The 23377-nt window shown below is 37.1% G+C and overlaps 2 protein-coding genes across 2 annotated transcripts in view; both read right to left on the bottom strand.

Annotated features, from left to right (window-relative positions):
- Positions 1 to 23377, bottom strand: part of VWA8 (von Willebrand factor A domain containing 8) — a 298600-nt gene that overhangs the window by 75505 nt on the left and 199718 nt on the right. Inside the window, exons 36-37 of the mRNA XM_081046044.1 lie at positions 16874 to 16955; positions 13944 to 14145 (exon numbers count right to left, since the gene is read on the bottom strand). Coding sequence (XP_080902170.1) covers positions 13944 to 14145; positions 16874 to 16955 — 284 coding nt within the window. The remainder of the gene's footprint in view (positions 1 to 13943; positions 14146 to 16873; positions 16956 to 23377) is intronic.
- Positions 4773 to 5555, bottom strand: LOC308496520 (ribosome biogenesis protein NSA2 homolog; the record flags this gene model as incomplete). The annotated part of the gene is made up of 1 exon (XM_081045999.1): positions 4773 to 5555. One exon carries the CDS (start codon positions 5553 to 5555, stop codon positions 4773 to 4775), a length of 783 nt encoding a protein of 260 aa, XP_080902125.1.

Consider the following 23377-nt stretch of genomic DNA (forward strand, 5'->3'; position numbering starts at 1 on the left):
AGGTTGCCAAAAAATGTATACGAGTTTTAAGAAAACACTGTGTTAAAATTGTAATGCAATGAATGACACTAGCATTCATTTGATTAACGCCATCTTTTGAGCAAACGACATACTATTACAACTTTGAAAAGCAATACATAGATAACATTTCTTAAAATGTGTACCTTGAGAGCAGTGCAGAGGCTAACCCCTACCATCAAACCAGAGAGATGTGCAGCTTATTTTTAAATGTATGAGTTGTTATGGGTACAGAATAGGAAACAATATTGTATTTTAGCATCAAGAGAGCCATAGTAACGATAACAGCTACCATGTATTGCCGTGAAATAGTCCTATATTTGTCGGATGCGCTATGGGTTAATTCAAACCAGACTTAGAACACATGAAATTGTTTCTGACATTTTGTCAGGGTTTCTCTTCCTGGGTGCTGACTTATATGTAAATATAATGGCAGACTGGTTGAGGTACCGATGACTCATCACAAGTACAACACTTTCCCCTTCTGCTTGTACAAAACCAGGGTAAGTTTTAGATTTTCCTGCTAGGGCTCTATAGGTGTTGTTCTTTATGGAAAGGATTACTCACCCCCCTCACCCCAGACCCGCAATGTGAAAGGCATGGCCTTTATCAGCCTTGTACTCGCCTCTTAAAACAGAAACATCTAAAAGAAAGAAAACAATGAAAGTTACCTATTATTCGTAAGTGCTTTTTGCTGGGAGGAAACACCCACTGTAATGCCATTAGAGCTTTGTCCAGGAAAACGAGACAATTTCATTGAGAACTCTGGCGACTGGAAAGTGTCATAAGAGCACTGTCACTAGGCTATTTCTGCCTTATATGTACTTAGAAAACCTGTATTTCTGAGGCATTCACTTTAGGAATTAAAGGGAAGGTAACATTAATGGAGGTGATATATTACCATTGGCCTAATTATCATCATGTTGCATTGGTAAGCGTCATGTTTCATGAATGTTGTGTTAAGACTGAACCAAATAAATCTGATAATATTTATCAGATTATCATGCCTTCCTGGGGTAGGGCCCCTAGTCAGCCCTACCCTATAAGAAAGGTCCTTAGCTGTCACTTGGAAGTACTTGCTGGAATATTAAAAAGAATTTGAAAACACTTGGGAACTGTTCGGTTAAACAGGTTAAAGAGGTTTCTTTAGGTGGGACTTCTCAAAAGCAGATTATTTACTGTAATAATTGTAATTTCATCTCGAAGAGACTACTGAATTATACAGTGTCACCCAACAGCTTGAACATGGATTCCTTATTACAAAAGAGTTCTGAAACATCTGACTATCTCTCTTTCTAAAAGCATAGCTTACTTGTCCTGGTCATTTTGCGTGATCTCTTTATTCTCCTTAGCACCTAACCACTTTCATTGTTTTAAGTAAAACCTCCATGTTAAGATCATTGTGACTTTCTCACTGGCTTAAAGTTTGAGTTCAATATCTCACCATTCCCACAAATTCGCATATTCAAAATGCCTAAACCCTATCACCTCTCCAACTTTCTTGATTCCTTCAATGATATGCCATTTTGCCCGATATCCAAACTAGAAACGGCCGTAATGTCTGCTTTCATGTCCCATATTCAGCCTTCCTCCATCATACCTGGCCATCACCTCAGCCTCACAAGTTGCCCTGCTGCACTCAGGGTTCTTTTCCAAAATGAACATCACTACCAAGTCCATCTTTCTAATATAGCCTTCACTATTATAATTTTCCTATTCAGCGATTGTCAGCAGTTCCCAGACATAAGGAATCCAAAGACCTCACTGGGCCTTCACACAGCTTAGTTTGGCCTATTCTGGTGACCCTTATTGCACCACTCTCCAAACTTTAGCTAAGTTTGTCTTAACTAAAATAATGCTGCAATGAACAGAGGGGTGCATGTATCTTTTCGAAGTGTTTTGGATTTCTTCAGATAAATACCCAGAAGTGGAATTGCTGAATCATAAGGTACTTCTATTTTTAACTTTTTGAGGAATCTCCCAACTGTTTTCCATAGTGGCTGCACCAATTTGCAATCCCACCAACAGTGCACAAGGGATCCCTTTTTTCCACATCCTCGTCAACACTTGTTTGTTGATTTATTGATGACAGCCATTCTGACAAGTGGTAGGTGATACCTCATTATGGTTTTCATTTGCATTTCTCTGATGATGAGTGATGTCGAGCATCTTTTCATATGTCTGTTGGCCATCTGTATGTCCTCTTTGTAAAAATGTCTATTCAGGTCCTCTGCCCATTTTCTAAAATTTGATTTTTTTTTTTTCGGTGTTGTGTGAATGTTTTAATAAATTTTGGATATTAACCCCTTATCGGATGTATCATTGGTGAATATCTTCTCCCATTCAGTAGGCTGTCTTTTCATTTTGTTGATGCTTTCCTTCGATGTGCAAAACTTTTTAGTTTAATTTTTTCTTTTGTTTCCTTTGCCCGAGGAGATATATCAGAAAAAGTATTATTAAGAGCAATGTCAGAGAGTTTACAGACTATGTTTTCTTCTAGGAGTTTTATAGTTTTGGGTCTTACATATAACTATTCAATCCATTTTGAGTTTATTTTTGCATGTGGTGTAAGAAGGTGGCCTAGTTTCATTTTTTTGCATGTATCTGTCCAGTTTCCCCCAAATCATTTATTGAACAGACTATCTTTACCCCATTGTATATTCTTGCCTCCTTTGTCATAAATTAATTGACCACGTAGGTGTGGGTTTATTTCTGGGCTCTCTATTCTATTCCACTGATCTATGTATCTGTATTTATGCCAGCACTATGCTGTTTGGGTTACTACAGCCTTGTAGTATAGTTTGATATCAGGTAGCGTGATACCTCCAACTTTGTTCTTTCTCAAGATTATTTTGGCTATTCTGAGTCTCTTGTGGTTCCATACAGATTTTTGGATTATTTGTTCTAGTTCTGTGAAAAATGCCATTTGATAGGAATTGCACTGAATGTACAGATTGCTTTGGGTAGTAGGGGCATTTTAATGATGTTAATTCTTCCTATCCATGTGCACAGTATATGGTTTCATTTATTTATATCTTCTTCAATTTCTTTCTTCAATGTCTTGTGATTTTCCAAGTGTAGGTCTTTTACCTCCTTTGGTTGAATTTTATTCTTTGATGCAATTGTAAATAGGATTTTTTTCTTAATTTCTCTTTCTGATAGTTCATCATTAGTGCATAAAAAAGCAACCAATCTCTGAATATTAATTTTGTATCCTGCTACTTTACTGAATTCATTTATCAGTACGAATAGTTTTTAGTATCATGCTATCTGTAAATGACAGTTATACTTATGGTTTTCCAATTTGGATACTTTTTATTTTTTTTCTTGTCTGATTGCTATGGCTAGGACTTCACTGGGTCTATTTCTGAACACTATTCTGTTCTATTGATTTATGTGTTTATACTTTTGCCAACACCACACCGTTTTGATTATTGTAACTTTACAGTAAATCTTAAAAATGGGTAGTATGATTTCTCTAACTTTATTCTTCTTTAAAAAAATTGTTTCAGCTATTTTAGTTTCTTTGTCTTCCCATATAAATTTCAAAATCAGCTTGTCTACAGCTATAAAAAAAAAAATCCTGTTGGGATTTTGTTTGCAATTGAGTTGAATTTATACGTTAATTCAGAGGGAACTGACATCTTTATTATGTGGACTCTTCCAATCCATTCACTCAGTATATCTCTCCTTTTATTTAGGTCTTCGATTCCTTTCATGAGCGTTTTGTAATTTTCAGCATACATATCCTGTACAAGTCTTATTAGATTTTCACTTATGTATTTCATTTTTGGGGGGAGCAGTTTATAAATGGTATACATATATTTAAAATTTTAGTTATTAATTACCAGTATATGAAAATATGATTGACATTTGACCTTGCTAAACTCACTTATTAGTTGAAAGAGTCTGGGTTTTTGTTTGTTTTTTGGTAGATTTGGTGGATTTTCTAGGTAGGCAGTTATGTTTTCTGCAAAGAGGGACAATTTTATTTTTTCCTTTCCAATCTGTATGCCTCTTATTTATTTTTTTGTTGTAAGGCTAGGATTTCCAGTTTGATGTTGAATAAGAGTGGTAGGCATGGTCATCTTTTCTTTATTCCCAGCCTTTGGGGAAAAGTACTAGCCTTTTACTACCTGTAGGGCTTTTGCTGATGCCCCTTTTTCAACAGAGGAAGTTCTATTTTTAGTTTGCTGAGAGTACCCATACCCATTTTCAGGCTGACTTGAGTCAAGGCCAGGAGATTCTGGAGGAAAAAAGGAAACTCACAGTACAAATTCTGACGTTCTTCCTCAATCCATCTTCTACCCTTTATTTTTCAGAGACCTCAAATAGCTCCTCCATCGTTCAGACCAGGCTTTATTGCTGAATTAGGTGGGAGAGAGTAGAGTATGCTTACTCCATCTTATTCAGAACTGGAACCCTTGAGTCATTTTGAAGTGAAATAGGGAAAATTAACCAGTTTATTCTGTTCTATTAAAAATATGCATTTTTTTAAGTGTTGAGGACCCAAAGACAAGTTAATCTCTGTTTCATGCCTACTCATTCTTCTTGTCCACCTGATGAATTCCTACTTATTTATTTTTTTGTAAAACTGGGCCATTTTAATGTTCTTTACAATAGAATAAATAGTTCTCTTGTCTGCAGACATGTAAGCTGTTCGGTAGTACTCAGAAACATCACAGTAAAAGTGGATTTCTTGGTTGGTGTGTAGTCTTCAATAATTATAAGGAGTTACTTGTATGAAACTGCTGTCAAACCAGTACGACTGCATTTATGCATCCCTCATTTTCAGGACTGTTGGTAACCTGGGCATATTTTCCCCAAATAACCTTGCCTCCTTGTGTCACAAGGCTCAACTCGCTCACGTTCACCTCAATGACCATACCTTTGGTAATAACACCCAAAGTTGTATAAAGTGGGGATGAAGGATTCTTTTTTACACCAAGGATTGGCAGGCAAAAGGTGGCTTTCAGTTCAGAATGTGTTACATATGCCTTCTTGAAACGTAAGCCCATTGGCCTAATGAATCTTTCATATGTAGGTGGTTTTCGAGTAAAGCCATCTCCAATATGACAGACTTTAGTAACCATCCTCTTCCACACTTTCTTCTTTCTCTTTCCTGTTCGAATAACTTTTAATACCTCTGTTTCTTCCTCAGCACAAACTCTGGGCAGAGGGATTTCCCATTTTCCCGCTTTTTCTTTTCGTTTTTGTTTAATCATATTGGAAAGTACTTTAGCTCTGGACTGTCCCTCTCTGTCCAGTAGATATGCAGGTACTGCTCCTTGTGGAATCTTTTCATGATTCTTTTGTTTGGCGTTTCTCTTTTCATGCATCTCGATAGTCTTTTTCATCTGCATTTTCTCAACCTGACGCTGTTTATAGCAGAGTTGAGCTTTGAGACCAATCATCTTTTTTGCCTTCTTTGAATGTTCATGAGCCTCTCCACCTTCCTTCTTTCTCTTTTTCTCATGGTAACCCAAACGATATCCATAGCGCTTATAGTGGAACTCAACATGTTCATTTTGTGGCATGGTTACCACAGCCCAGACACCAGACGCAGTCCCCGGGGCGCGAAGACACTTTCAACTTTTGGGTCTCAGAAACTCATGAGCCGACTCCCGAATTTCTACTTATTTTTAATTTTTGTCAACGTAACAAATGTAAATGGTTTAATAAGTCAAGTAGTACTACGAGACATATTAACAAAAGCATCAACCCCATGCTCTACCAACTCTGCCCTCAGTTCTTTTTCCCTAAAGGTAACCACTTTCACTCTGCTCACTAGGTTTTCTGCTATAAACCTTCATATTTTAAACTAACATTTTAATATTATCTTTATTTCTAAATTTCATATATTATCTACTGACTTCCTACTTTGAAAGATGAGAATTATTTTGTCTCTCTCACTTTGAACACACATTTCCTTCCCCTTATCCTCCTAATAGAGTGCTGTCATAAACTTTGGCTAAATCAATAATGTTTATTATTATTATACATGTATAGTAATATATATTACTATATGTAGTAATGTGTCACTATATATTTCTAATTCTAATATATATATATTACTAGTATATAGTTATATATACTATTGTATACTATTACTATAATTTTTCGTTTTCCCCACTGATCAATGTACCACTAATATACATTTTAAATAAATTCTTAGCTCTACTTTATATATCTGTCACTAATTGTTCCCCAATTTCTCTAACAGAGCTGTGAACTCCTTTCAATATTGTCAGCCTATCATATTGCCAGCTCCTTTTTCTTAAATTCAACATATCCATTCTTATGATATGGACAGAGTGGGAGCTCTGTGTCTTTCCACTTAGCTCTGAGTGGTTGTTTTCAGGCCTGGTGCACAGCTGTCATCCTAGAATATTGTATCACCATCATACCAGGAATCACCTTTGCCTCTCCCTCAGGTAAAAACCATTCTTTCCACCACCCATGTCTTCCTCTTTCTTAGTTTACTCACTCCTTTTGGTGAGAGCACATCATGCAGTAGCTTCCTGAGAAAGAATGTAAGTTTTTTGAGATTTGTATGTTCAATAATGTTTTAAGTTTACTCTTATGCTGGATTAATAGCTTGGCTGGGTATAAATTCTGGGTTGGAAATAATTTTCCCTCTAGCTTCCAATGCTGCTGCTGAGAAGCACTGTGCCATTAGAATTTTAATACATTTCATACAGCCTGTTGCCCACTTTCCCCAACTTGGAAGTTTTCAGCATTATCTCTTTACGCATGAGTTTCTAAAACGTTATCTGGATATGCTTTTGGGTGTGTGTGTTTTCCATTTGCTATATTGAACACCTGTTCTTTAGTTCATTGAAAGTTTCTTAATTACTTTTTGGGTCATTTCCTGCCCTTTTATTTTTCCTTTCTGGAATTCTTATTAATCAGATAAAACTTTATCTTTTCTATTTTTAATGCTTTTGTTTTTTGTGTGTGTGTGAGAATTCCCTAATGTCCTACCCTTTCTATTGAATTTATTTCTGCTACCATTTTTTTTTAATTTCCAAGAGGTCTTTCTTATTCTTTGAAGGTTCCTGTGTTAAAATACTATCCTGTTTTTTTATGATTATAATATTTTCTATTACCTTTCTGAGAGTATCAGTCATGATTTTGTAAAATGTTTTCTGCTTTCTGTTTCATCTCTATTTTTTCTGTTCATTTGTTTTGATTTTCATCTTTTATACAAGAAGCTTTTCATATTTAAGAATAAGGTGTTAGAAAGTAGACTGAAAACTTTTCTACATAAAAGCAGGGCTTGTCAACAAGGGGTACATATTTGTACCCCTTGAACCTTCTGTTCAAGGGGTACAAATATGGATGCAGACTTTCACTTTACCTTCTTGTTGGTTATGTGGTCTTACTCCTGCCCTAAACTATGCAAATCTCCATTACAGTTCCTGTCTTTTGTAAGGGTAGTGGTGAGCCAGCTACCCAGGTTCATAAGATGGAGGAGAAATACCTGGAAGTCTCCATGGCCTCTATATAGACTTTGAATTAATCTTCCAATTTTCAGTGCCACCGCACACTGCAGCCTTCAAAGGTACATGGGGTCTTCAAGTCCTGATGTGTGATGGGCTTCTGCAGAGTAAAGCAGCTTGCATCTTGTTGGCTTCCCCATCTGGAGAAATGGATTGTAGCTGTCTCCAGTCACAAACTCAGTTACCACCCATCCACCTATTTTCCATCCTTTAAAGTGTTGTTGCCATCCTGCTATTGTCTTGTCTCCAGTTCTCTTTGCCCTTGTGGGTTTTCTACCTTAGGTCCTTGTATCTTCTTTGATACTTTATCACTTTTTTTACAGGAATTTTGGTAAGAAGCGAGACCAATCTCATGTATTTGATTTGTCAGGAGTCCCTACCCCGCACCCACCTTTCTTAAAAACCAGGTTCAGGTATTAATTCATTTTGGAACCCCTTCCAAAGATAGAGTTAAGTTATTCTGTGCTATCCTCTGATCCTTTAATCACGCTTTCATCACTTTCTTCACTACACTGCAACGTAATTTATTTGGTTATAACTCTACCTGACTGTAAGTTCCCTGGGTCTGTACCAGTATCTATTTGTTTCTTTATCGTGGCAATTCTGGGTGCTCAACAAATGTTAGTTAGTTAAATAAATGAATGAGTGGGTAGAACTACTCAAGGAAACAGGTCAGAGATGGGACCTGTAGTCTGAACTTGTAAGGAAACAGAAAATAAGAAGAGAAATATTCCTAGAATGCTATATGGAGAGACAAAAGAGCACTGCATACAGAAAAACTAAGAAAGGCAGCTCCAAAATTGACTTGCTCTCTATTTTTCTCAGGACTCAGACTAACGAGTATGTGTATTTTGCTGTGTGTTTTTTGGTCCTGTTCTAATTTGTCTTTTGAGTAAGGCTGAACATGATAATCCCCTGCTGACAATTGTCCTAGCACTGATTTCCTGTGTTTCCTCAAGCTGACAGCTTTAGGCACATACCGTTTTTTCAATTCCTTTTTTGGGCCCAACAAAACTTCCAAACAGGATTATAAACAAACCTCCCATTTTAACACTAGAATAGATGCTGAATTACATAACTTGTTAGGTCATTATTTAATAGTCAGTGTTTGGGTAACATTTCTTCATTTTAATTTGGCTTTGTTTCCATACAAGCATTAAAGAATTCTGTAGTCCAATATTACATGAATTCTAAGTTTTTAACTTTTTCTCTGTGTTTTTATTTGTTGACTGAGTATTTACTTTGTGCCAGGCATGAATGCATTCATTCTTACAAAAACTTTGTAAGGTATGATGGTATTATCTTTATATTATGATTGGAAAGTGAGTCTTAGAAAGAACATGCTGCTTGCCAAGACCACATACAAAGTGGAACACAGATTCGAACCTAGATTTGACCACTTCAAATTTTATGCTCTTAAAGAACAGGCAATACTGCCTGTGAATAAAATTACAATTCAATTTATTTCTTTTGCAATTGTGATGGGTTGACTTTACATGAGTTATATATATATATATATATATATATATATATGTATATACATATATATATAATATATTCAATTTATCATATATATATCACACACACACATGAAGTCAATAAACTAGAGCCGTTGATTAACATATTCATTGCATTTGACATTTCAATTTATAACTGATATATTACAGAGTGAATTTGTTTTCCTTATACTTTAAATATATATTGCTAAGATTCCTTCTTGCTGATTATATTGCTAAACAATATGTACTGTGGCTGCATGAACCCATGAGTGTCATCCTACTTGAGAGTGGACTTCTCTCGAATTCTTCGCTCAAACCGAATTTGTGGTTTAAGAAGAGCCCTGTCAATTGGTAATTGGATAACTGCAGGCTTCCGCATTTCCCAGAGATAATATGATACATCTCATCTGTGTCCTCAATATCCTTTTCCCTTTTCTTTTGTCTTTCTCTTGCCTTATCCACATTTCTATTGCCTCATTTCTGAAAGGTCTTAAGTTAGGTAACTGTTTAAATTCTCCCTGGGGAGTTGAAGGCTTAATCAGGCTGGTAGCATGCTGGAGCCAGATTGTACCAATTTGAGAGTTGATTGTTAAACATTCAGGAATTTTGGAAGCAGACTCTTAATCTTGAAAATAGCTTGGTAGCTTGAAAACATGGAGGAAGTATTTACACCACGGAAATTGGCAAACATAAATTGCCCCCCTCCCCCCCAGGAAGCTGGTTCATCATCTCACCACTGGTTATCATGCTCTCCAGGAAGCCTCCATTTCATTAGGTGCTCCTGAAAAACTTATTCAAAATCTAGATTCAAAAAGTAGTTCTATGGCTGGGATTTCTCTAACAGGAATAAAACAATGGAAAAATCCTTCGAGGCATTGCCCTAGTGTTACTATACAAGCAAATAGCTAGACCTTTTATGAAAACCAGCTCTACTGACACACTGCTAAGAGATATGGTGGGAAATTATATATTTTTTTCCCCGAAAAGCATTGCCCTTCTGGGCCAAGGAAGATTCTGAAAGACATGTGTACATATAACAGCCCTACAAACTTTGTATTGTCCTATAACAATGATCCACTGAATCAGACTGGTATTTTCAGAGTTACTGATGAAAGCAAAGGATAAAGCACAGGAGTGGACTCTGCTCCTTAAAAAGAAGAAAGAATTGCAAACCTCCACAGAGGATCTGGAGATAACATAGCCTGCACAGTGAAAAACAAGATTCATGAATAGAGAATCAATTAAATAACCTAGTGGCTTCCAAAGCTGAAAGTAGGCCTTAACATCTTACCAAGATCTCAAAAAATCCTAACTGTTGGACTAGTGGTTACAGAAAAGACCAGGCTTAGTTACCTAAGCACCGTAAGCAATGTTTGCTCATATTCCTAGAATACTTTCTTAAAAACGGGTAGAGGATAAGTGGTGCTTAATACAAATGAGGTATCTTTTCTATGCATTTTTTTTATGCCTCTCTCTATTTTCAAATATTCACTGTGTCTGTATCAGGCACTATCTTAACTATAAAAAATGAATAAACCACACTGTATTTCAGAGCGTTCTATCAATTTTTAAAGTATATAGTTAATGAAGTACTAGTCAAAGGCCTCAAAAAGACTCTACCTGTAAAATATAAAAGATTTAGTTTCTGATTAGTTCACTGCAATTAGAAAACAGCATTTGAACGCTCTAACCTTTTAGCCTTTTTGCTCCTACAAGAATAGTCACCAGGAGCATTTTAGATGAGATGGTTTGATTTCTGAGGAAAACTGTGGTGTAGTTTTAATATCCTTGTAGGGAGAAATCCAAATAAAATAAAAATATACAAAACTAAATAAAAATGTACAAAAAGTCTGCTTTATAGAGAACAGTAAGAAGCACAGTCAGAAGAATTTTGGGTATAATTAACTCAGGCTTCTGAAAATCTGGAGTCTAAAAGTAATAAAAATGGATTCTTAAGAAAGGGCTCTTAGGATGACAGTTATAGTGATACTTTGTTGTAGTTGTTTAGTATAAGAAAAACACATGTTCCTACCTAAGCATGTAAAATTAGTGAGCACATGTATATGCTGATCTTAATATATACTCTCTTGCCTTCTGAACTCATTAAAAAAACTATCAATGAATTCATTAAACAAAAATTCAAAGCAACAATGGCTTCAGAGCTAGTAACATTAGAAGCCTGAAATGTAGCAAAGAAATAAAGGATAGTGATAAAGCATGTTACTTTATCTAAATGTTAGGTTGGTGCAAAAGTAATTGCGGTTTAAAAGATTAAAAATTGCAAAAATCGCAATTACTTTTGCACCAACCTAATATAAACAGTTCCTTTGATACCAGGCAAAAGAATCAGGGAAAAATGAGGTCAATAAGTTGTGGACGTCATGGAAGGTTGTTTGCATGGCTTTCACTGCAGACCTGAAGGAGCATCTCAGGACCAACAGGAACCATCAAGACAGGTGTGTGTAAACCTCCCATACCGGAGTGCAAACCAGGCCTTTTCATTTCTACGGTGGAAAGTAAGTCCATTTGGCCACTAGATGGAGATCAGGTTACTCTGCCAGTGAGAGGGGACGCAGCTGCAGTCAGCAGGTTAGTATGGTAGGGAGAACCCAGTCTTTCCTCAATTGATACTTTGAATCAAGCGGAGGAACAGCTTGAAGACAAATTTTTGCTTGCTGTTACCATTGCCCCTGGAATAATTCCTATTTTGATTCTGTTGTATAAACTGCTCGTAAATAACAACATGAACTGTTCTAAATAAGAGTGACTAATTATGCTGTTTCATTATTTACCAAGCAGTGAGAAGGAAGAAGCGCGATATGACCAAAAATTAAAACAATTGCAGACTATTCAGACAATGAATCCTGTCTATTTAGACATAAATATATGATCATGATGTGTTTCTCAGTTTGAATCTGTGTTAAGTATATATTTTCAATTATCAACTGAAATGGATCAGGGAATAGCAAAGATGCAAGGAGAATGTTAGATAGCTCCTAGTCTAATTTTTCAAATGGAACTATCATTCACTTCTGACTTATGTAACTTTATTACTGAGTAAGTCTTATTTCTGTTAAAGCTGAACACTGAACTGGAGGCAGAAAGTTATACATTTTCTGGAAAATGTTTTGTTTGGGAAAGGATCAGATATTGCCCTGCATAATACAGCCAAATATTTTGTTTATTTTTGAGATGCTAGATACTCTCATTCTGTTCATTTTTAACTTAATCTTAGATATTCATTCAACAAGTACTTATTCAGTGACATGCAAAATGAATAATTTGTGACTGTTTCAAAGAATTCCATGTGCTATAAAATAGCTTCACTGACTCGTGTAATTTAGTGTATATGACGGTGAGCATAAACAAACCTACTAATTGCCTGTTGTGTATCAGTCATTATGCGAGGAGCTGGGACTACAAAGATGTGCAACAGAGTCAGAGAAGACACTGGGGAGAGAAAAACTACACGGCTAAAACACAAACGGGATAATTTGTGCAGCAGTCAAGACCAGTTACCAAAATCATGAGTAAAAATCCTTTTTAAAGTTCTGCTGTAAAAGATAAACTCAATAGGCCACATATCTTGACCATAGGAAAAACATGAGCTTTGATATCTGTAACACATGACAAATGAAAATAAAATAGAAATTAAATAAAATATAATTGTATTTATAAATACAATAGTATTTACTATCAGGCATCAATCACTACAATGAAAACAGGAGTTTAATTAAAAGGGAGAAGAAAGTAATGTTTAGAATAATAAAAGAAATAGAACCATAGCTAATTAATTTTCTAATCATTGTTAATGGATAGTGACCCCCACTCAGTCTGTTGCTGCGATAATCCCACTGCACTTAGTGACATGTTTATTTTAGAACTATATATTTGTTTCAGCTTAATTAAATTAACATATTCATACCATTTCAAAAGGATTTCAGGTTGCTTGCCTACATTGGTTTGTGACTTTCAAAATGTTCCTACAAGCTTTTAAGAATCTCCGAGAAATATGTATTATTCATTCACAAATACGTATATTTCTCCTTTAAGGAAATCACAAAAATAGCCATATAAAATAGTAATTATTAATCAGGTATTAATGGGATAGTTTGTGGAAATGTCTTATCTGGTTAATTAGCTCTTTGCAGAGCAGCACAGCTGGCAGAAACCTACCTCTCTTTTTGCTAGATAAAAATGAAATGTAAACAAGGAAGGTTTCTTCTAAAGATTAAAATAAATAATTACAAATAAATCCTTTTATGATACCCGTTAGTATTTATGCCTTCCTCACTGTTTACATTAGTTCTACACAACAGCTAGGTGACTGAGTCATTTCTGGAGTTTTCTCTTTGGTGATCTGTTCCCATATTTCTTTCCAGTGCAGGACTGGCTCTACTTATCGCGACTGCTAAACTAGTATTATCTGGAAATGAGGGAGTTGGTAAAAACATATCTCCACAGGACGCATAACTGCATAACTGCTTATCTTCTCTAGTCTAAAGAAGATCAGGGTTTGGCCTGATAATAATGTGCTGCGTGTTCGATCGTCGGTATTTCTACTTCCTGGGTAGCAGGGAGAGATGCTGACCATGGTAGTAAAAGTGAGGACAGATGTACCGGCTGTGCTGGAAACCGATTAATGCTTGGAAGTTAAAATGTGAAAGTTGATTGTATTCGAATGTTGTGACTTGAGGAACCTGTGTATTTAAGCACTGACAGAAAAAAAAGGGCACATTTTTTTTTTACCTTTTCACTATCTAGATAGATAAGATTTGTCTTTTTTCTGAGACCAAAATTTATTTTAGCCTCTTAAGCAACTATATTTAGGGGTTGGGCGACAAGTTTTCACGAAGGTGACATTTGGAATGAAATTTATACCCGAACGTGCACCCTTTAGAGGTAAGGTCAGTTCAAGTGGTACCTGCATATGTCTGTCGTCTTGTCCAATCATGTTTCTCCATTCTGTGAGTGAGCGCTGCAGGTGTTCAAGTCCAGTTTCCCAAAGCCTGACGCGACCTCCCATATCGACAGTCACAACACCACCTTTGCCCCATTCAGCGAGCAGCGCATCGGTGTCCGAAATAGTGGACAGCCACGTGGTATACGGGGAGAGAGACTCTGATCTGAAAAAGAAATCACAGTGTCCAACCATTTGGCTGTCAGGTAATAAAGCAACTTGAACTTGAACCTGACTCAGGTTCATTACATTTGCCATAAGGAATTCCAATAGCAAGCACATTTAAAGATAAAATGCCAACAGATCCATCTGTAAAGAAAAAAATGCACATGTATTTATTGGTTTTCTACATTTTCCTGTGTTTGTGGACCCCAGGTGACATTCGTATTCACTGTGGGAAAGACGGAAACTCTAAACCTACTCAGACATCACAAATCTGCGGCGTTGGGCTCTCTTTAAGGTCTCAGGTCAGCACTGAAACTGGTGTTTGGTTTATGTATTTCAACTGTGTTTGTGTTTGATAGTTTGCCTTTTCTAACTTAGAAAGTTACACAGATTTATCGTAAGGAACTTATGTATTTCTTGTATTGTATATTTCATCCATATACATATTTCCTTTATTTTATATTTCTGATACTTCTATCGTCATTTCTAGGAACACAACTTTTGCCTAGAAGAGACGATTGCATACATATTTCTTTTATCTGAGTATAGCTCTTACTATAGAAAAAACATAGATTAGAAAATTGTACGCCTGAAATCTATGTATAGTAACTTTACTAACAATTGTCACCCCAATATACTTTTATTAAAAAAAAATTCTAACTACCAGTGTCGGCTCTCTGAATACATCTGATAGTTACTACATGAACTAAACAATCTAAAAGGATGGTCTGATCAGATAATAAAAACATAAACTATCAATGTTGACCTGGTAAAACCACAAAACCACTAGGTATTAGGTAGACTCTTACAACATACTAAAAATAAACCAATACTATTTTGACCTTTCTATTTTTTCAGTCTGCCTTAGTAGATATTAAAACACAGTGTAACAAAGCCAGCTACTGGGGAACACAGAAGCCTTAGAAAGTGTTTATATGAAGAAGATGACACAGTACGATGGGATCCAGTGTTTCAGGATGAGTTTGCAGTCCTACAAGGACTCCAAGACAGTAACATTTGATATGACACAGGATTTATCTCACCGTGCTCTGCCGAAAATATTTGCCTTGGGAAAAAATCAGTAGGTACAGATGGTGAAGTAAAGGGCTATTCAAGAATAATGAAATGTATCCACGTGAAAGTGTGATCTTTGAAATTCTTCCAAGAGCACTCAAGAAGTATGTGTCTAATGAGTGCCCTATCTACTGGCTTCACATTTAACTTTCCACCTTAAAACTTTAAATGTAAAGGGCAATTTCTTCAATATGTCAAAAAAATAAAAGTACTGACGAAATCATAGTTTTACTACAATTTGTACACCAGATCTAGAATCTTTTCTCTACTTAAAAAAAACCCACCAAAACATGTTCCCTTTATACATAATAACAAGGTCTTTAAGGAACATATAATGATAGTAGAGTGAAACCTAGATTTATATACACCCACATCCAAGAGCTAGGCAGTATCATTTTATAAATGCAAAAAAATACAAAACTTTGAGGGAAAATACTCAAATTTTACTGAGGGCAAACTTGATGTTTTCATTTTGGTCCTGCAGTTACATAGAATTTTACTGAATTTTCTATTATTTGAAGTTAGCCATCAAATGGAAAATTCCCAATCTCCTGCACAATGCTAAATTTAAGCACCTAGCAGCAAAACTGAAATCCAGATGGGTTGTTCTTTTGGATTACATATATGCCAAAATATGACAATAGTTAATCTCAAGAGAAACTCAGGATACACTGACAATAAACAGACTCTAAATCATGTGGCGAATCCATTTAAAATGTGGCAAGTCCAAATTGAGATGTTCTGTAAGTGTAAAATACACACTGGATTCCAAAGAGTTAGGAGAAAGAAGGAATGTAAATAATCGCATTAAGATTCTTACATTGAATACATGTGGAAATGGTAAGATTTGAGATACACTGGATTAAATAAAACATGATTAAAGATAACTTCACTTGTTTCTTTTTACTTTTCTAATATGCTTACTAAGGAATACAAAGTTACACATATGGCTCTTACTATATTTCTATTGGATAGCGCAGCTCTAAATGAATTATGACGACCAGCGGGCATTGGTTACAGATACAGTTGTTCTTCCAGATGTTTTTCCTACGAAAGGTGTAACACACAGTTCATACAGAAAATTAAAAGAAAAAAACACTGATTTCTCCTTTTGTATTTTCAGTGTTCAGTGTACAGGCTTTGCTTCTACCACTGGGCAATAATAAAAGCAGTGAATGGTTATAAGTTCTGGAATACTCTAACTACTGTGTGGCCTTCACGATTATAAATACAGAGTGACACATTTAAAACCAACATTAAACAAATACCATTTAAGTGACCTCGACATTTGGAACACATTTACCTCAGAAGACTACTATATGAAGTTAATAAGTATGAAAATTTCTGCAATACGAAAAATGCTGTCTCAGATCCAGAAAACTTTATCATTAGGACAGAACAACAAAAGAGAACTGAAGACTTGGAGGCTGATAGATTTATATCTATGTAACATATGAACGTTTCTCCAACATGAAAATAAAAATGGCAGTAGGCCTGCAGAGAACACCAAGACATAAACCAACTGTAACTGAAAAAAAAAAGGGGGCTTGTTATTTAAGAAAGCAAAATGCACACATTTATTCAGAGTACTTGGTAAGAATTCACTCCGTTTTTATTTGACGTACAAACTAAGAGCAAAGGTAGAAATGGATTACCTGGGAATAGGGATATATCGGAGTTTCTTTGATTGGAGATCAGTGACTTCAATATAACCAGCTGTGTATGGAGGGGTAACATCTGCAAATAATGACATGAGCTGAGTATTAAATTACTGCAGGATAAAAGTAGGACCATAAAAAAGCATGAATGCTGCTGAAAGTGGAAGGAAGTTACCAGCAGCCTGTGGCCTGTCACCTGATGAAGTCTCCAGCCAAGCCCAGGGTCATGGCTAGACTCTCATGACGTATGTTTTGGTCAGAGAAATACAAAGCTTGTCAAGTCGATGTGTTATCAGCCCGTGATTCTTTACTGTCAGAAAATACCCTAAGTTCTCTCCATTGTCTTTGAGAGTTTCTCAAGATGGCTCAATGTTTTAGCACTTTAAAATGTTTCCTCATCTGAATTCTGTTTTCCTTCTTAGGAAGTCACAACGATAGTATAATATGGTGGAATCAGCACCCACTTTGTAATCAGACTGACCGGCTGTAAAATCCTGGCTCTGACATTTCCTAATTGTGTTTTATGTGGGTCAAGTTGGTGATCGCTCTGAGACCTGCTTTTGTGATTGGCACAAGGGGGATAACAGCAGCATCTGGACATTGTAAACATTCTGAGGATTACATGAATTTAGTCACTGCAAAGCGCCTCGTTAGTAGTTGCCCAGCGTACAACAGCAGTTATTATTAGGGCCCTAGAATACAGGAAAAGATGAGGAGATGGTGGGGCTGTGGGGTGAGGACTCTGGGTCATGAAGAATATGAAAAAATGGGGAAGGAGATGGTTTGACAACAGCCCTGAAGTTGTTTCCCAGCAGATTCCAGGGGTTTCCTGAATTCTTTCCCACCATCACCCGCGTCATCACTAGCTGCCACCACTGTGTGTCAGTAACTCCGCTTAGTCTTTACAAGTAGTATTTTTAACACTGATAACAACAAAGCCTTGGATTCCTGGTGGAAAGCTGAGGAAGTCAGGGTTTACAGAAGTCACATAACACGGTGGCTTGTTTGCGGCAACACAGCTCTAGAGTACTGGAGACGGACTTCAAACGCGGGCCTTTCTGGCTCTGAAATCTGTTCTGTCTACAACTCTCCACACCTCCTAGTACTTGAGCTGGCCCTAGGGCAACAATAATTCTTAAAATAGCCCCATTTTTACAAAACCTGAGCCACTGCTGTTTCTTTAAAAAAAAAACAACCAAAACTTCCCCTACACAGAACCCATACTTTCAGAGATTTTTATCTATCTATCTATCTATCTATCTATCTATCTATCTATCTATCTATCTATCTATCTATCCATCCATCCATCCATCCATCCATCCATCCATCCATCCATCCATCCATCCATCCATCCATCCATCCATCCATCTCTTCTTATGATTTAAGATTTGAATGAGACATCCAAAATGTCCACACTGAATTTATCAAATGTAGTTTACAAAGAATAAGAAACTTGGTATTTTTATGTCATGTTTGCAGTTGAAGGTTTTTGAGTAGGCCATCTGAAAAACTAAAATATCTCTTATTTATTCAACACACATGGTTGAGCTTACTTTGCAATGAAGCACTGGGGACAGAGAGGAAAGAGATGAGGAGCCTGCAGCACAAAGAGGAAAGTTCTTCAAAAACAAAACAAAACATTGTGGGCCCTTGGGGACTCGGAGAGAATTCCAGGGTGGGAGTCCTAGGCCTGCAGAGCTGGGCAGGGAGTGGTCTCGGGGGGCACAGGGGTCAGCAGAAGGGACAGTATTGTGCAGGGATAGCAGAGGTAAGAAGAGAGAGTTACTATGGTAATCTGACCGCAGAGCAGGACTGGCTGTCCCCAGATGTCCGTTTGTACAAAACGAACACGCTTCTCCTAAGTCGTGCACTTGTCTGCATTGCAAATGCTGCCTGGGATATAAGGTCAATCTTGGATAAAGTTTTGCAGCATATATCATTTCTGACAGCTCCTGCTGCTAAGAGCTAGCTGAAGTCGATTGAATTATTTATAGACCCAGGCTCTTTGCCAAAAATGACCAGTTATTAAAGCAGTTGGGATGGCTCGAACTGCTTAGCTTTTTGGTGTGCCACTCACAGGCACTTTATCGTAAGCAGAAGTATTAAGTCGAGCTACTGCCATTAGCGCTTTCAGACGACCTGTGAAAGCAAAGTAAGCCAACTTACTTTAAAATATCTTTTTTTCTACATTTTCCTTTTCTTTCTCCCTGTGCAAATTAATTCCATGGCATAAAGAGGGTGAGAAAATTCAGTAATGGCTGTTTCTATTTTAAGAAGGAGAAAGCAAGAATTTTACTCCTGGGACTGAAATATATTTTCACTTATCAGAAAAGGCCAAAAACAAACAAACAAAAAACCAAGGGTGGTGGTAGTGGTAAGCACTTGAAAAATAATCAGAATTGAGGTTTACTGATTTGAAAATAAATCAGCTTCGAGTACATGATTGAATTAAGGAAGTGAAACCGTGGCCAGATTTCCCTCCAAACTTAGCCAAATCCCTGTCTATCCATTTTAAACATTTCAACACTGTAGAGAGGAGAGAGGCTCAGGAAATTTCCACTACATTTATAGTCCAGGTGGATTTCGAAGATAGGTATAGACGATGTTTTGGGATTAGTTCACTAATGATTAAAGGGAAGTCACTTCTGCAGTGTTTACTGCATAGGTCCCATGACAATGGGGACAGTTTATATGCACAGTGCAAGGTTAGGAGGAGGTATGGAACGGTCAGGAAAAACAACCAAGACCGCTGTCAGAGCGGACATGAAATTACATTAAAAAATGCACTCCTTCGAGCAATGTAATGTGCTGCACATCTGGTATCTGCTAGTTGATGCACTTCTGTGTTCACAGATGAAGTGATATGTGCCCTGCAATCACGCTGATACCAACCCTCTGAATTCACTCAAAGTTCAAAAAAACAGTGTGCTGCTTTCAATCAAGAGTCATTATTTTGTGTTTAAAGAGCTGAGGCCTGTGACAAAAAATAAAAAAAAAGCTAACATTGAACTAGAAGAAAAACGATGGGAAGAAAGCAGTCCATCTCTCGCCATCTGCATTAAACAAAAATCACACCACTGTTAAGCCACCACGAGACGGTCTTTACGATTTCTGTTGCTTTCTTTAGCAAAAGGTTAATACGCATTAGTTCCTGACTAATCAAATCGCTGGATTCCATTTACATTAAAAAACTGAATTTTTATCAGAGATCTACCCACACAAAAATGAAAGCATCACACAGGCTGAAGGAAAAATCAGTCAGCCCCTGCTTTACTCCTCTCAGCCCTCTTTCCTGCTCCCATAGACACTTTCAACTTGTTAAGCTATTTCTTTGGTGTTTACCTTCATCCTTATGGTGCTGTCTTGATGTTTTAGTTTTGGGCATTATTTATTGACCTCCCACAGGTAAGATGAGAGAGAGTTTAACTCTTTTCCATACACCCCTCTCCCTGCGTAACATGTCGTTTGTCCACCCTCAATACATTTCTATGGTAATTTTGGTTAGATTAACATCCAGTGCTTATATTATCATGATTATATAACGTTATTCACAGCTTTCTTTCCTGTACAGATTTTTCTTTTCATGGAGTTAATAACTGTGTTTTATTATTGGTTAAATTTTTTACATACTTGGCACAAATTCATCCTCAAAGTATTCCCTAATTGTCAAAACCTCTACCTATGTTCAAATATATCAAATTTATCAATTTCACTTCCTTGGAGGCATCTCTCCTGAAATCTACTGGTATTTTCTAATCTGAATTGGTTGATTCTCTGGGCCCGTGCACAGCTATCATCCTGGGACCTCCCTTTACCATTCTCCTAGAGATTTGTTGCTTTTCACAACCCACATTTACGGAATTCTTCCTATGTGCCAGACACTATCCTAAGCACTTTACATACCCTTGGAATATTTAAGGAACACTCCTTAAACAAAATAGGGGAAATAAAACTCCTACCAACCAAGCACAAATTGCAAAAGATATAAACAGGTAATTCCCAGAAGAGTAAATTACAACCCATAAAACGAGGCTCAAACTCACTAGAAATCAGGGAAAGCTAATGTAAAACCACAATCCAAAAACTTCCACAGGAGTGGATGAGAAAAAAGAAGAAGAAAAGAGTGGATGAGGATGCAGAGCAGCAGGATCTCATTGATGCCGCTGCATCGACAACTTCGGGACACAGCCTGGTAATGTAACTTAGATAATCACCCCACAGACTCTCAACATACACACAAGAAGAAAGGTACAAGAGTATTCATAGCCCACTATTTGTAATAGCAAAAAACTGGAAAGAACCAAAATGTCCACCAATAATGAACAGGTAAATAAAGAGTGGTATTATAGGAGTGAAAATAAGTGAAGTAGAGCTATCAGTATGGATGACGAAAGAGTCTCTTCTTGACCAAACACTGGTCAGACTCTTCTGAATCCTCTTCCTAACTAGACCCCGACTCTTGGTCTTCCACGTTTATCTCTGCACTGTCCAATTTTAGCAAGAATAAGGCTAACTCAGCTTAACCCAAATCCTCTACCCTCACTGTCTGACTGGGTTCCTGACCCTCCACCCCCACCCCCTACCCCAGGTGATACCTGATCACCCAGCTTGCCTATGACAAGAATTCTGTTAGGTTGATTCAGTCGGAATTTTCCCTTACCCCTGATGTCCTCTTAGTAATTTTCTATCCGCTGTTCTCCACCAACAAAGCTGAAGGATCTATACTACCTGATTTTAAGACTTAACCATAAGGTATAAATCTAGAGAGTAATTAAGACAGGGTGGTATTAGTGAAGGGATAGACATATAGATCAATGGAACAGAATGGTAAATCCCAAAACAGACCTACACATAGGCAGTCAGTTGGTTTTCAGCAGAGATCCAAATAATTCAAAGGAGAAAGGATAGTCTTTTAACAAATGGCACTGGAACAATTGAATATCCTCCTGTAAAACAATGAGCCTCACCCCATACCTTGCACCATATAAAAATTAACTTAATATGGAGCATAAATGTAAATGTAAAATCTAGAAATACAAAATTCTTAAAAGAAAATATAGATTTGTCCTTTGTCAAAATTGGAGGAAATACTTGGAAAGCATTTATCTGGTACTGGACTTGTGTGTCTAGAATATATAACAAATACTCAAAACTCATTAAAAAGAAAGCAAATAACTCAATTCAAAAAAATGGGCAAAAGATTTGAAGACATTTCCCGAAAGCAGATACATGAAAAGATGTTCACATCATTAAGAACTAGGGAAAATGCCAGTGAAAGTCATAACTAGATATCCCTGCATACTTGTTAGAATGGCAAAACCTGACAATGCCAAGTACTGGAAAGCAGTGGAATAACTGGGATTCTCATTCATTGCTGACAGGTATGCAAAATGGTATTGCCCCATTGGAAAACACTTTCACAGTTTTATTGTATGACATAAAAATGCCATTCTTAAGTAGTATTTACCAAATGAAGCAAATACTTACATTCATTTAGAAAGTGTTCATAGCAGCGTCATTCATTATTGCCCCAAATTGGAAACGACCCAAATATCTATGAAGTCACACAATAGACTACTACTTGACAATAAAAACACACACAATCTACTGGTATATACAACATAAATGACTCTCAGATATGTTCTATTAAGTGAAAAAAACCAGACTCAAAGACCGTACACTGTGTGATTCCATTTATATGGCATTCTGGAAAAGGCAAATCAATAAGGACAGAAATCAGGTCAGTGGGGGTGGAGGGGTGGATTGAGGGCTTGATGGCCAAGTGTCATGGCGGAGGTTTGGGGGAGATGGAACTATTCTGTATCGGTTGTGGTGACAGTTACGCAACTGTATGTATTTGTCAAACTCACAGCACTGCAACATCAAAACAGGTGCATTTTAGTGTATGTAAACTGGACCTTGCTAAGAACAAACGTGTACTTTAAAACAGCACTCTGTCTGATGTGTGGAGAACCGGGGGAGGGGAAAAGAGTGGAAGAGGGAACATGTCAGGAGGCTATTGCAATATTCCAGTGCAGGATGACTGGGATGGTTGGCACTAGAACTGTGGGCAAGTGGGCGGATACCAGATATACCTGTAAGACCGTATCAACAGGACATGTGATTGATGATGGATTAGGTGTGCAGGATGAGGGAGGAGTTTCAGGGCTGACCCCCAGGCGTCTGGGAGGCTGAAGGTGCACTAAGTTCTGGTACAGAATTTCTTGTAATTTCTGGAATGCTCTGTCATGCCCCTGTACCTTTTCTGTGGGGTTCCCTCTTCCTGGAACAGTTCCTTCACCTGACGCACTGCCACTCATCCTTCAAGAGTCAGCTCATAATCAGCAGTCTGGGTTGTAAGCTTCCCCTCTGCATTTATGTATCACCTTGTGAATATTCCTATCACAGCAGTGTACTGCGATCGTCACTTCATTTACCTGCCTCTTCCACCATAAAAAACATTTTAAGGTGATTTATGTGAAAGGAACTAATTCTAAATAT

Source organism: Rhinolophus hipposideros, assembly GCF_964194185.1.
Source record: "Rhinolophus hipposideros genome assembly, chromosome: 4".
Taxonomy (NCBI): Eukaryota; Metazoa; Chordata; class Mammalia; order Chiroptera; family Rhinolophidae; genus Rhinolophus; species Rhinolophus hipposideros.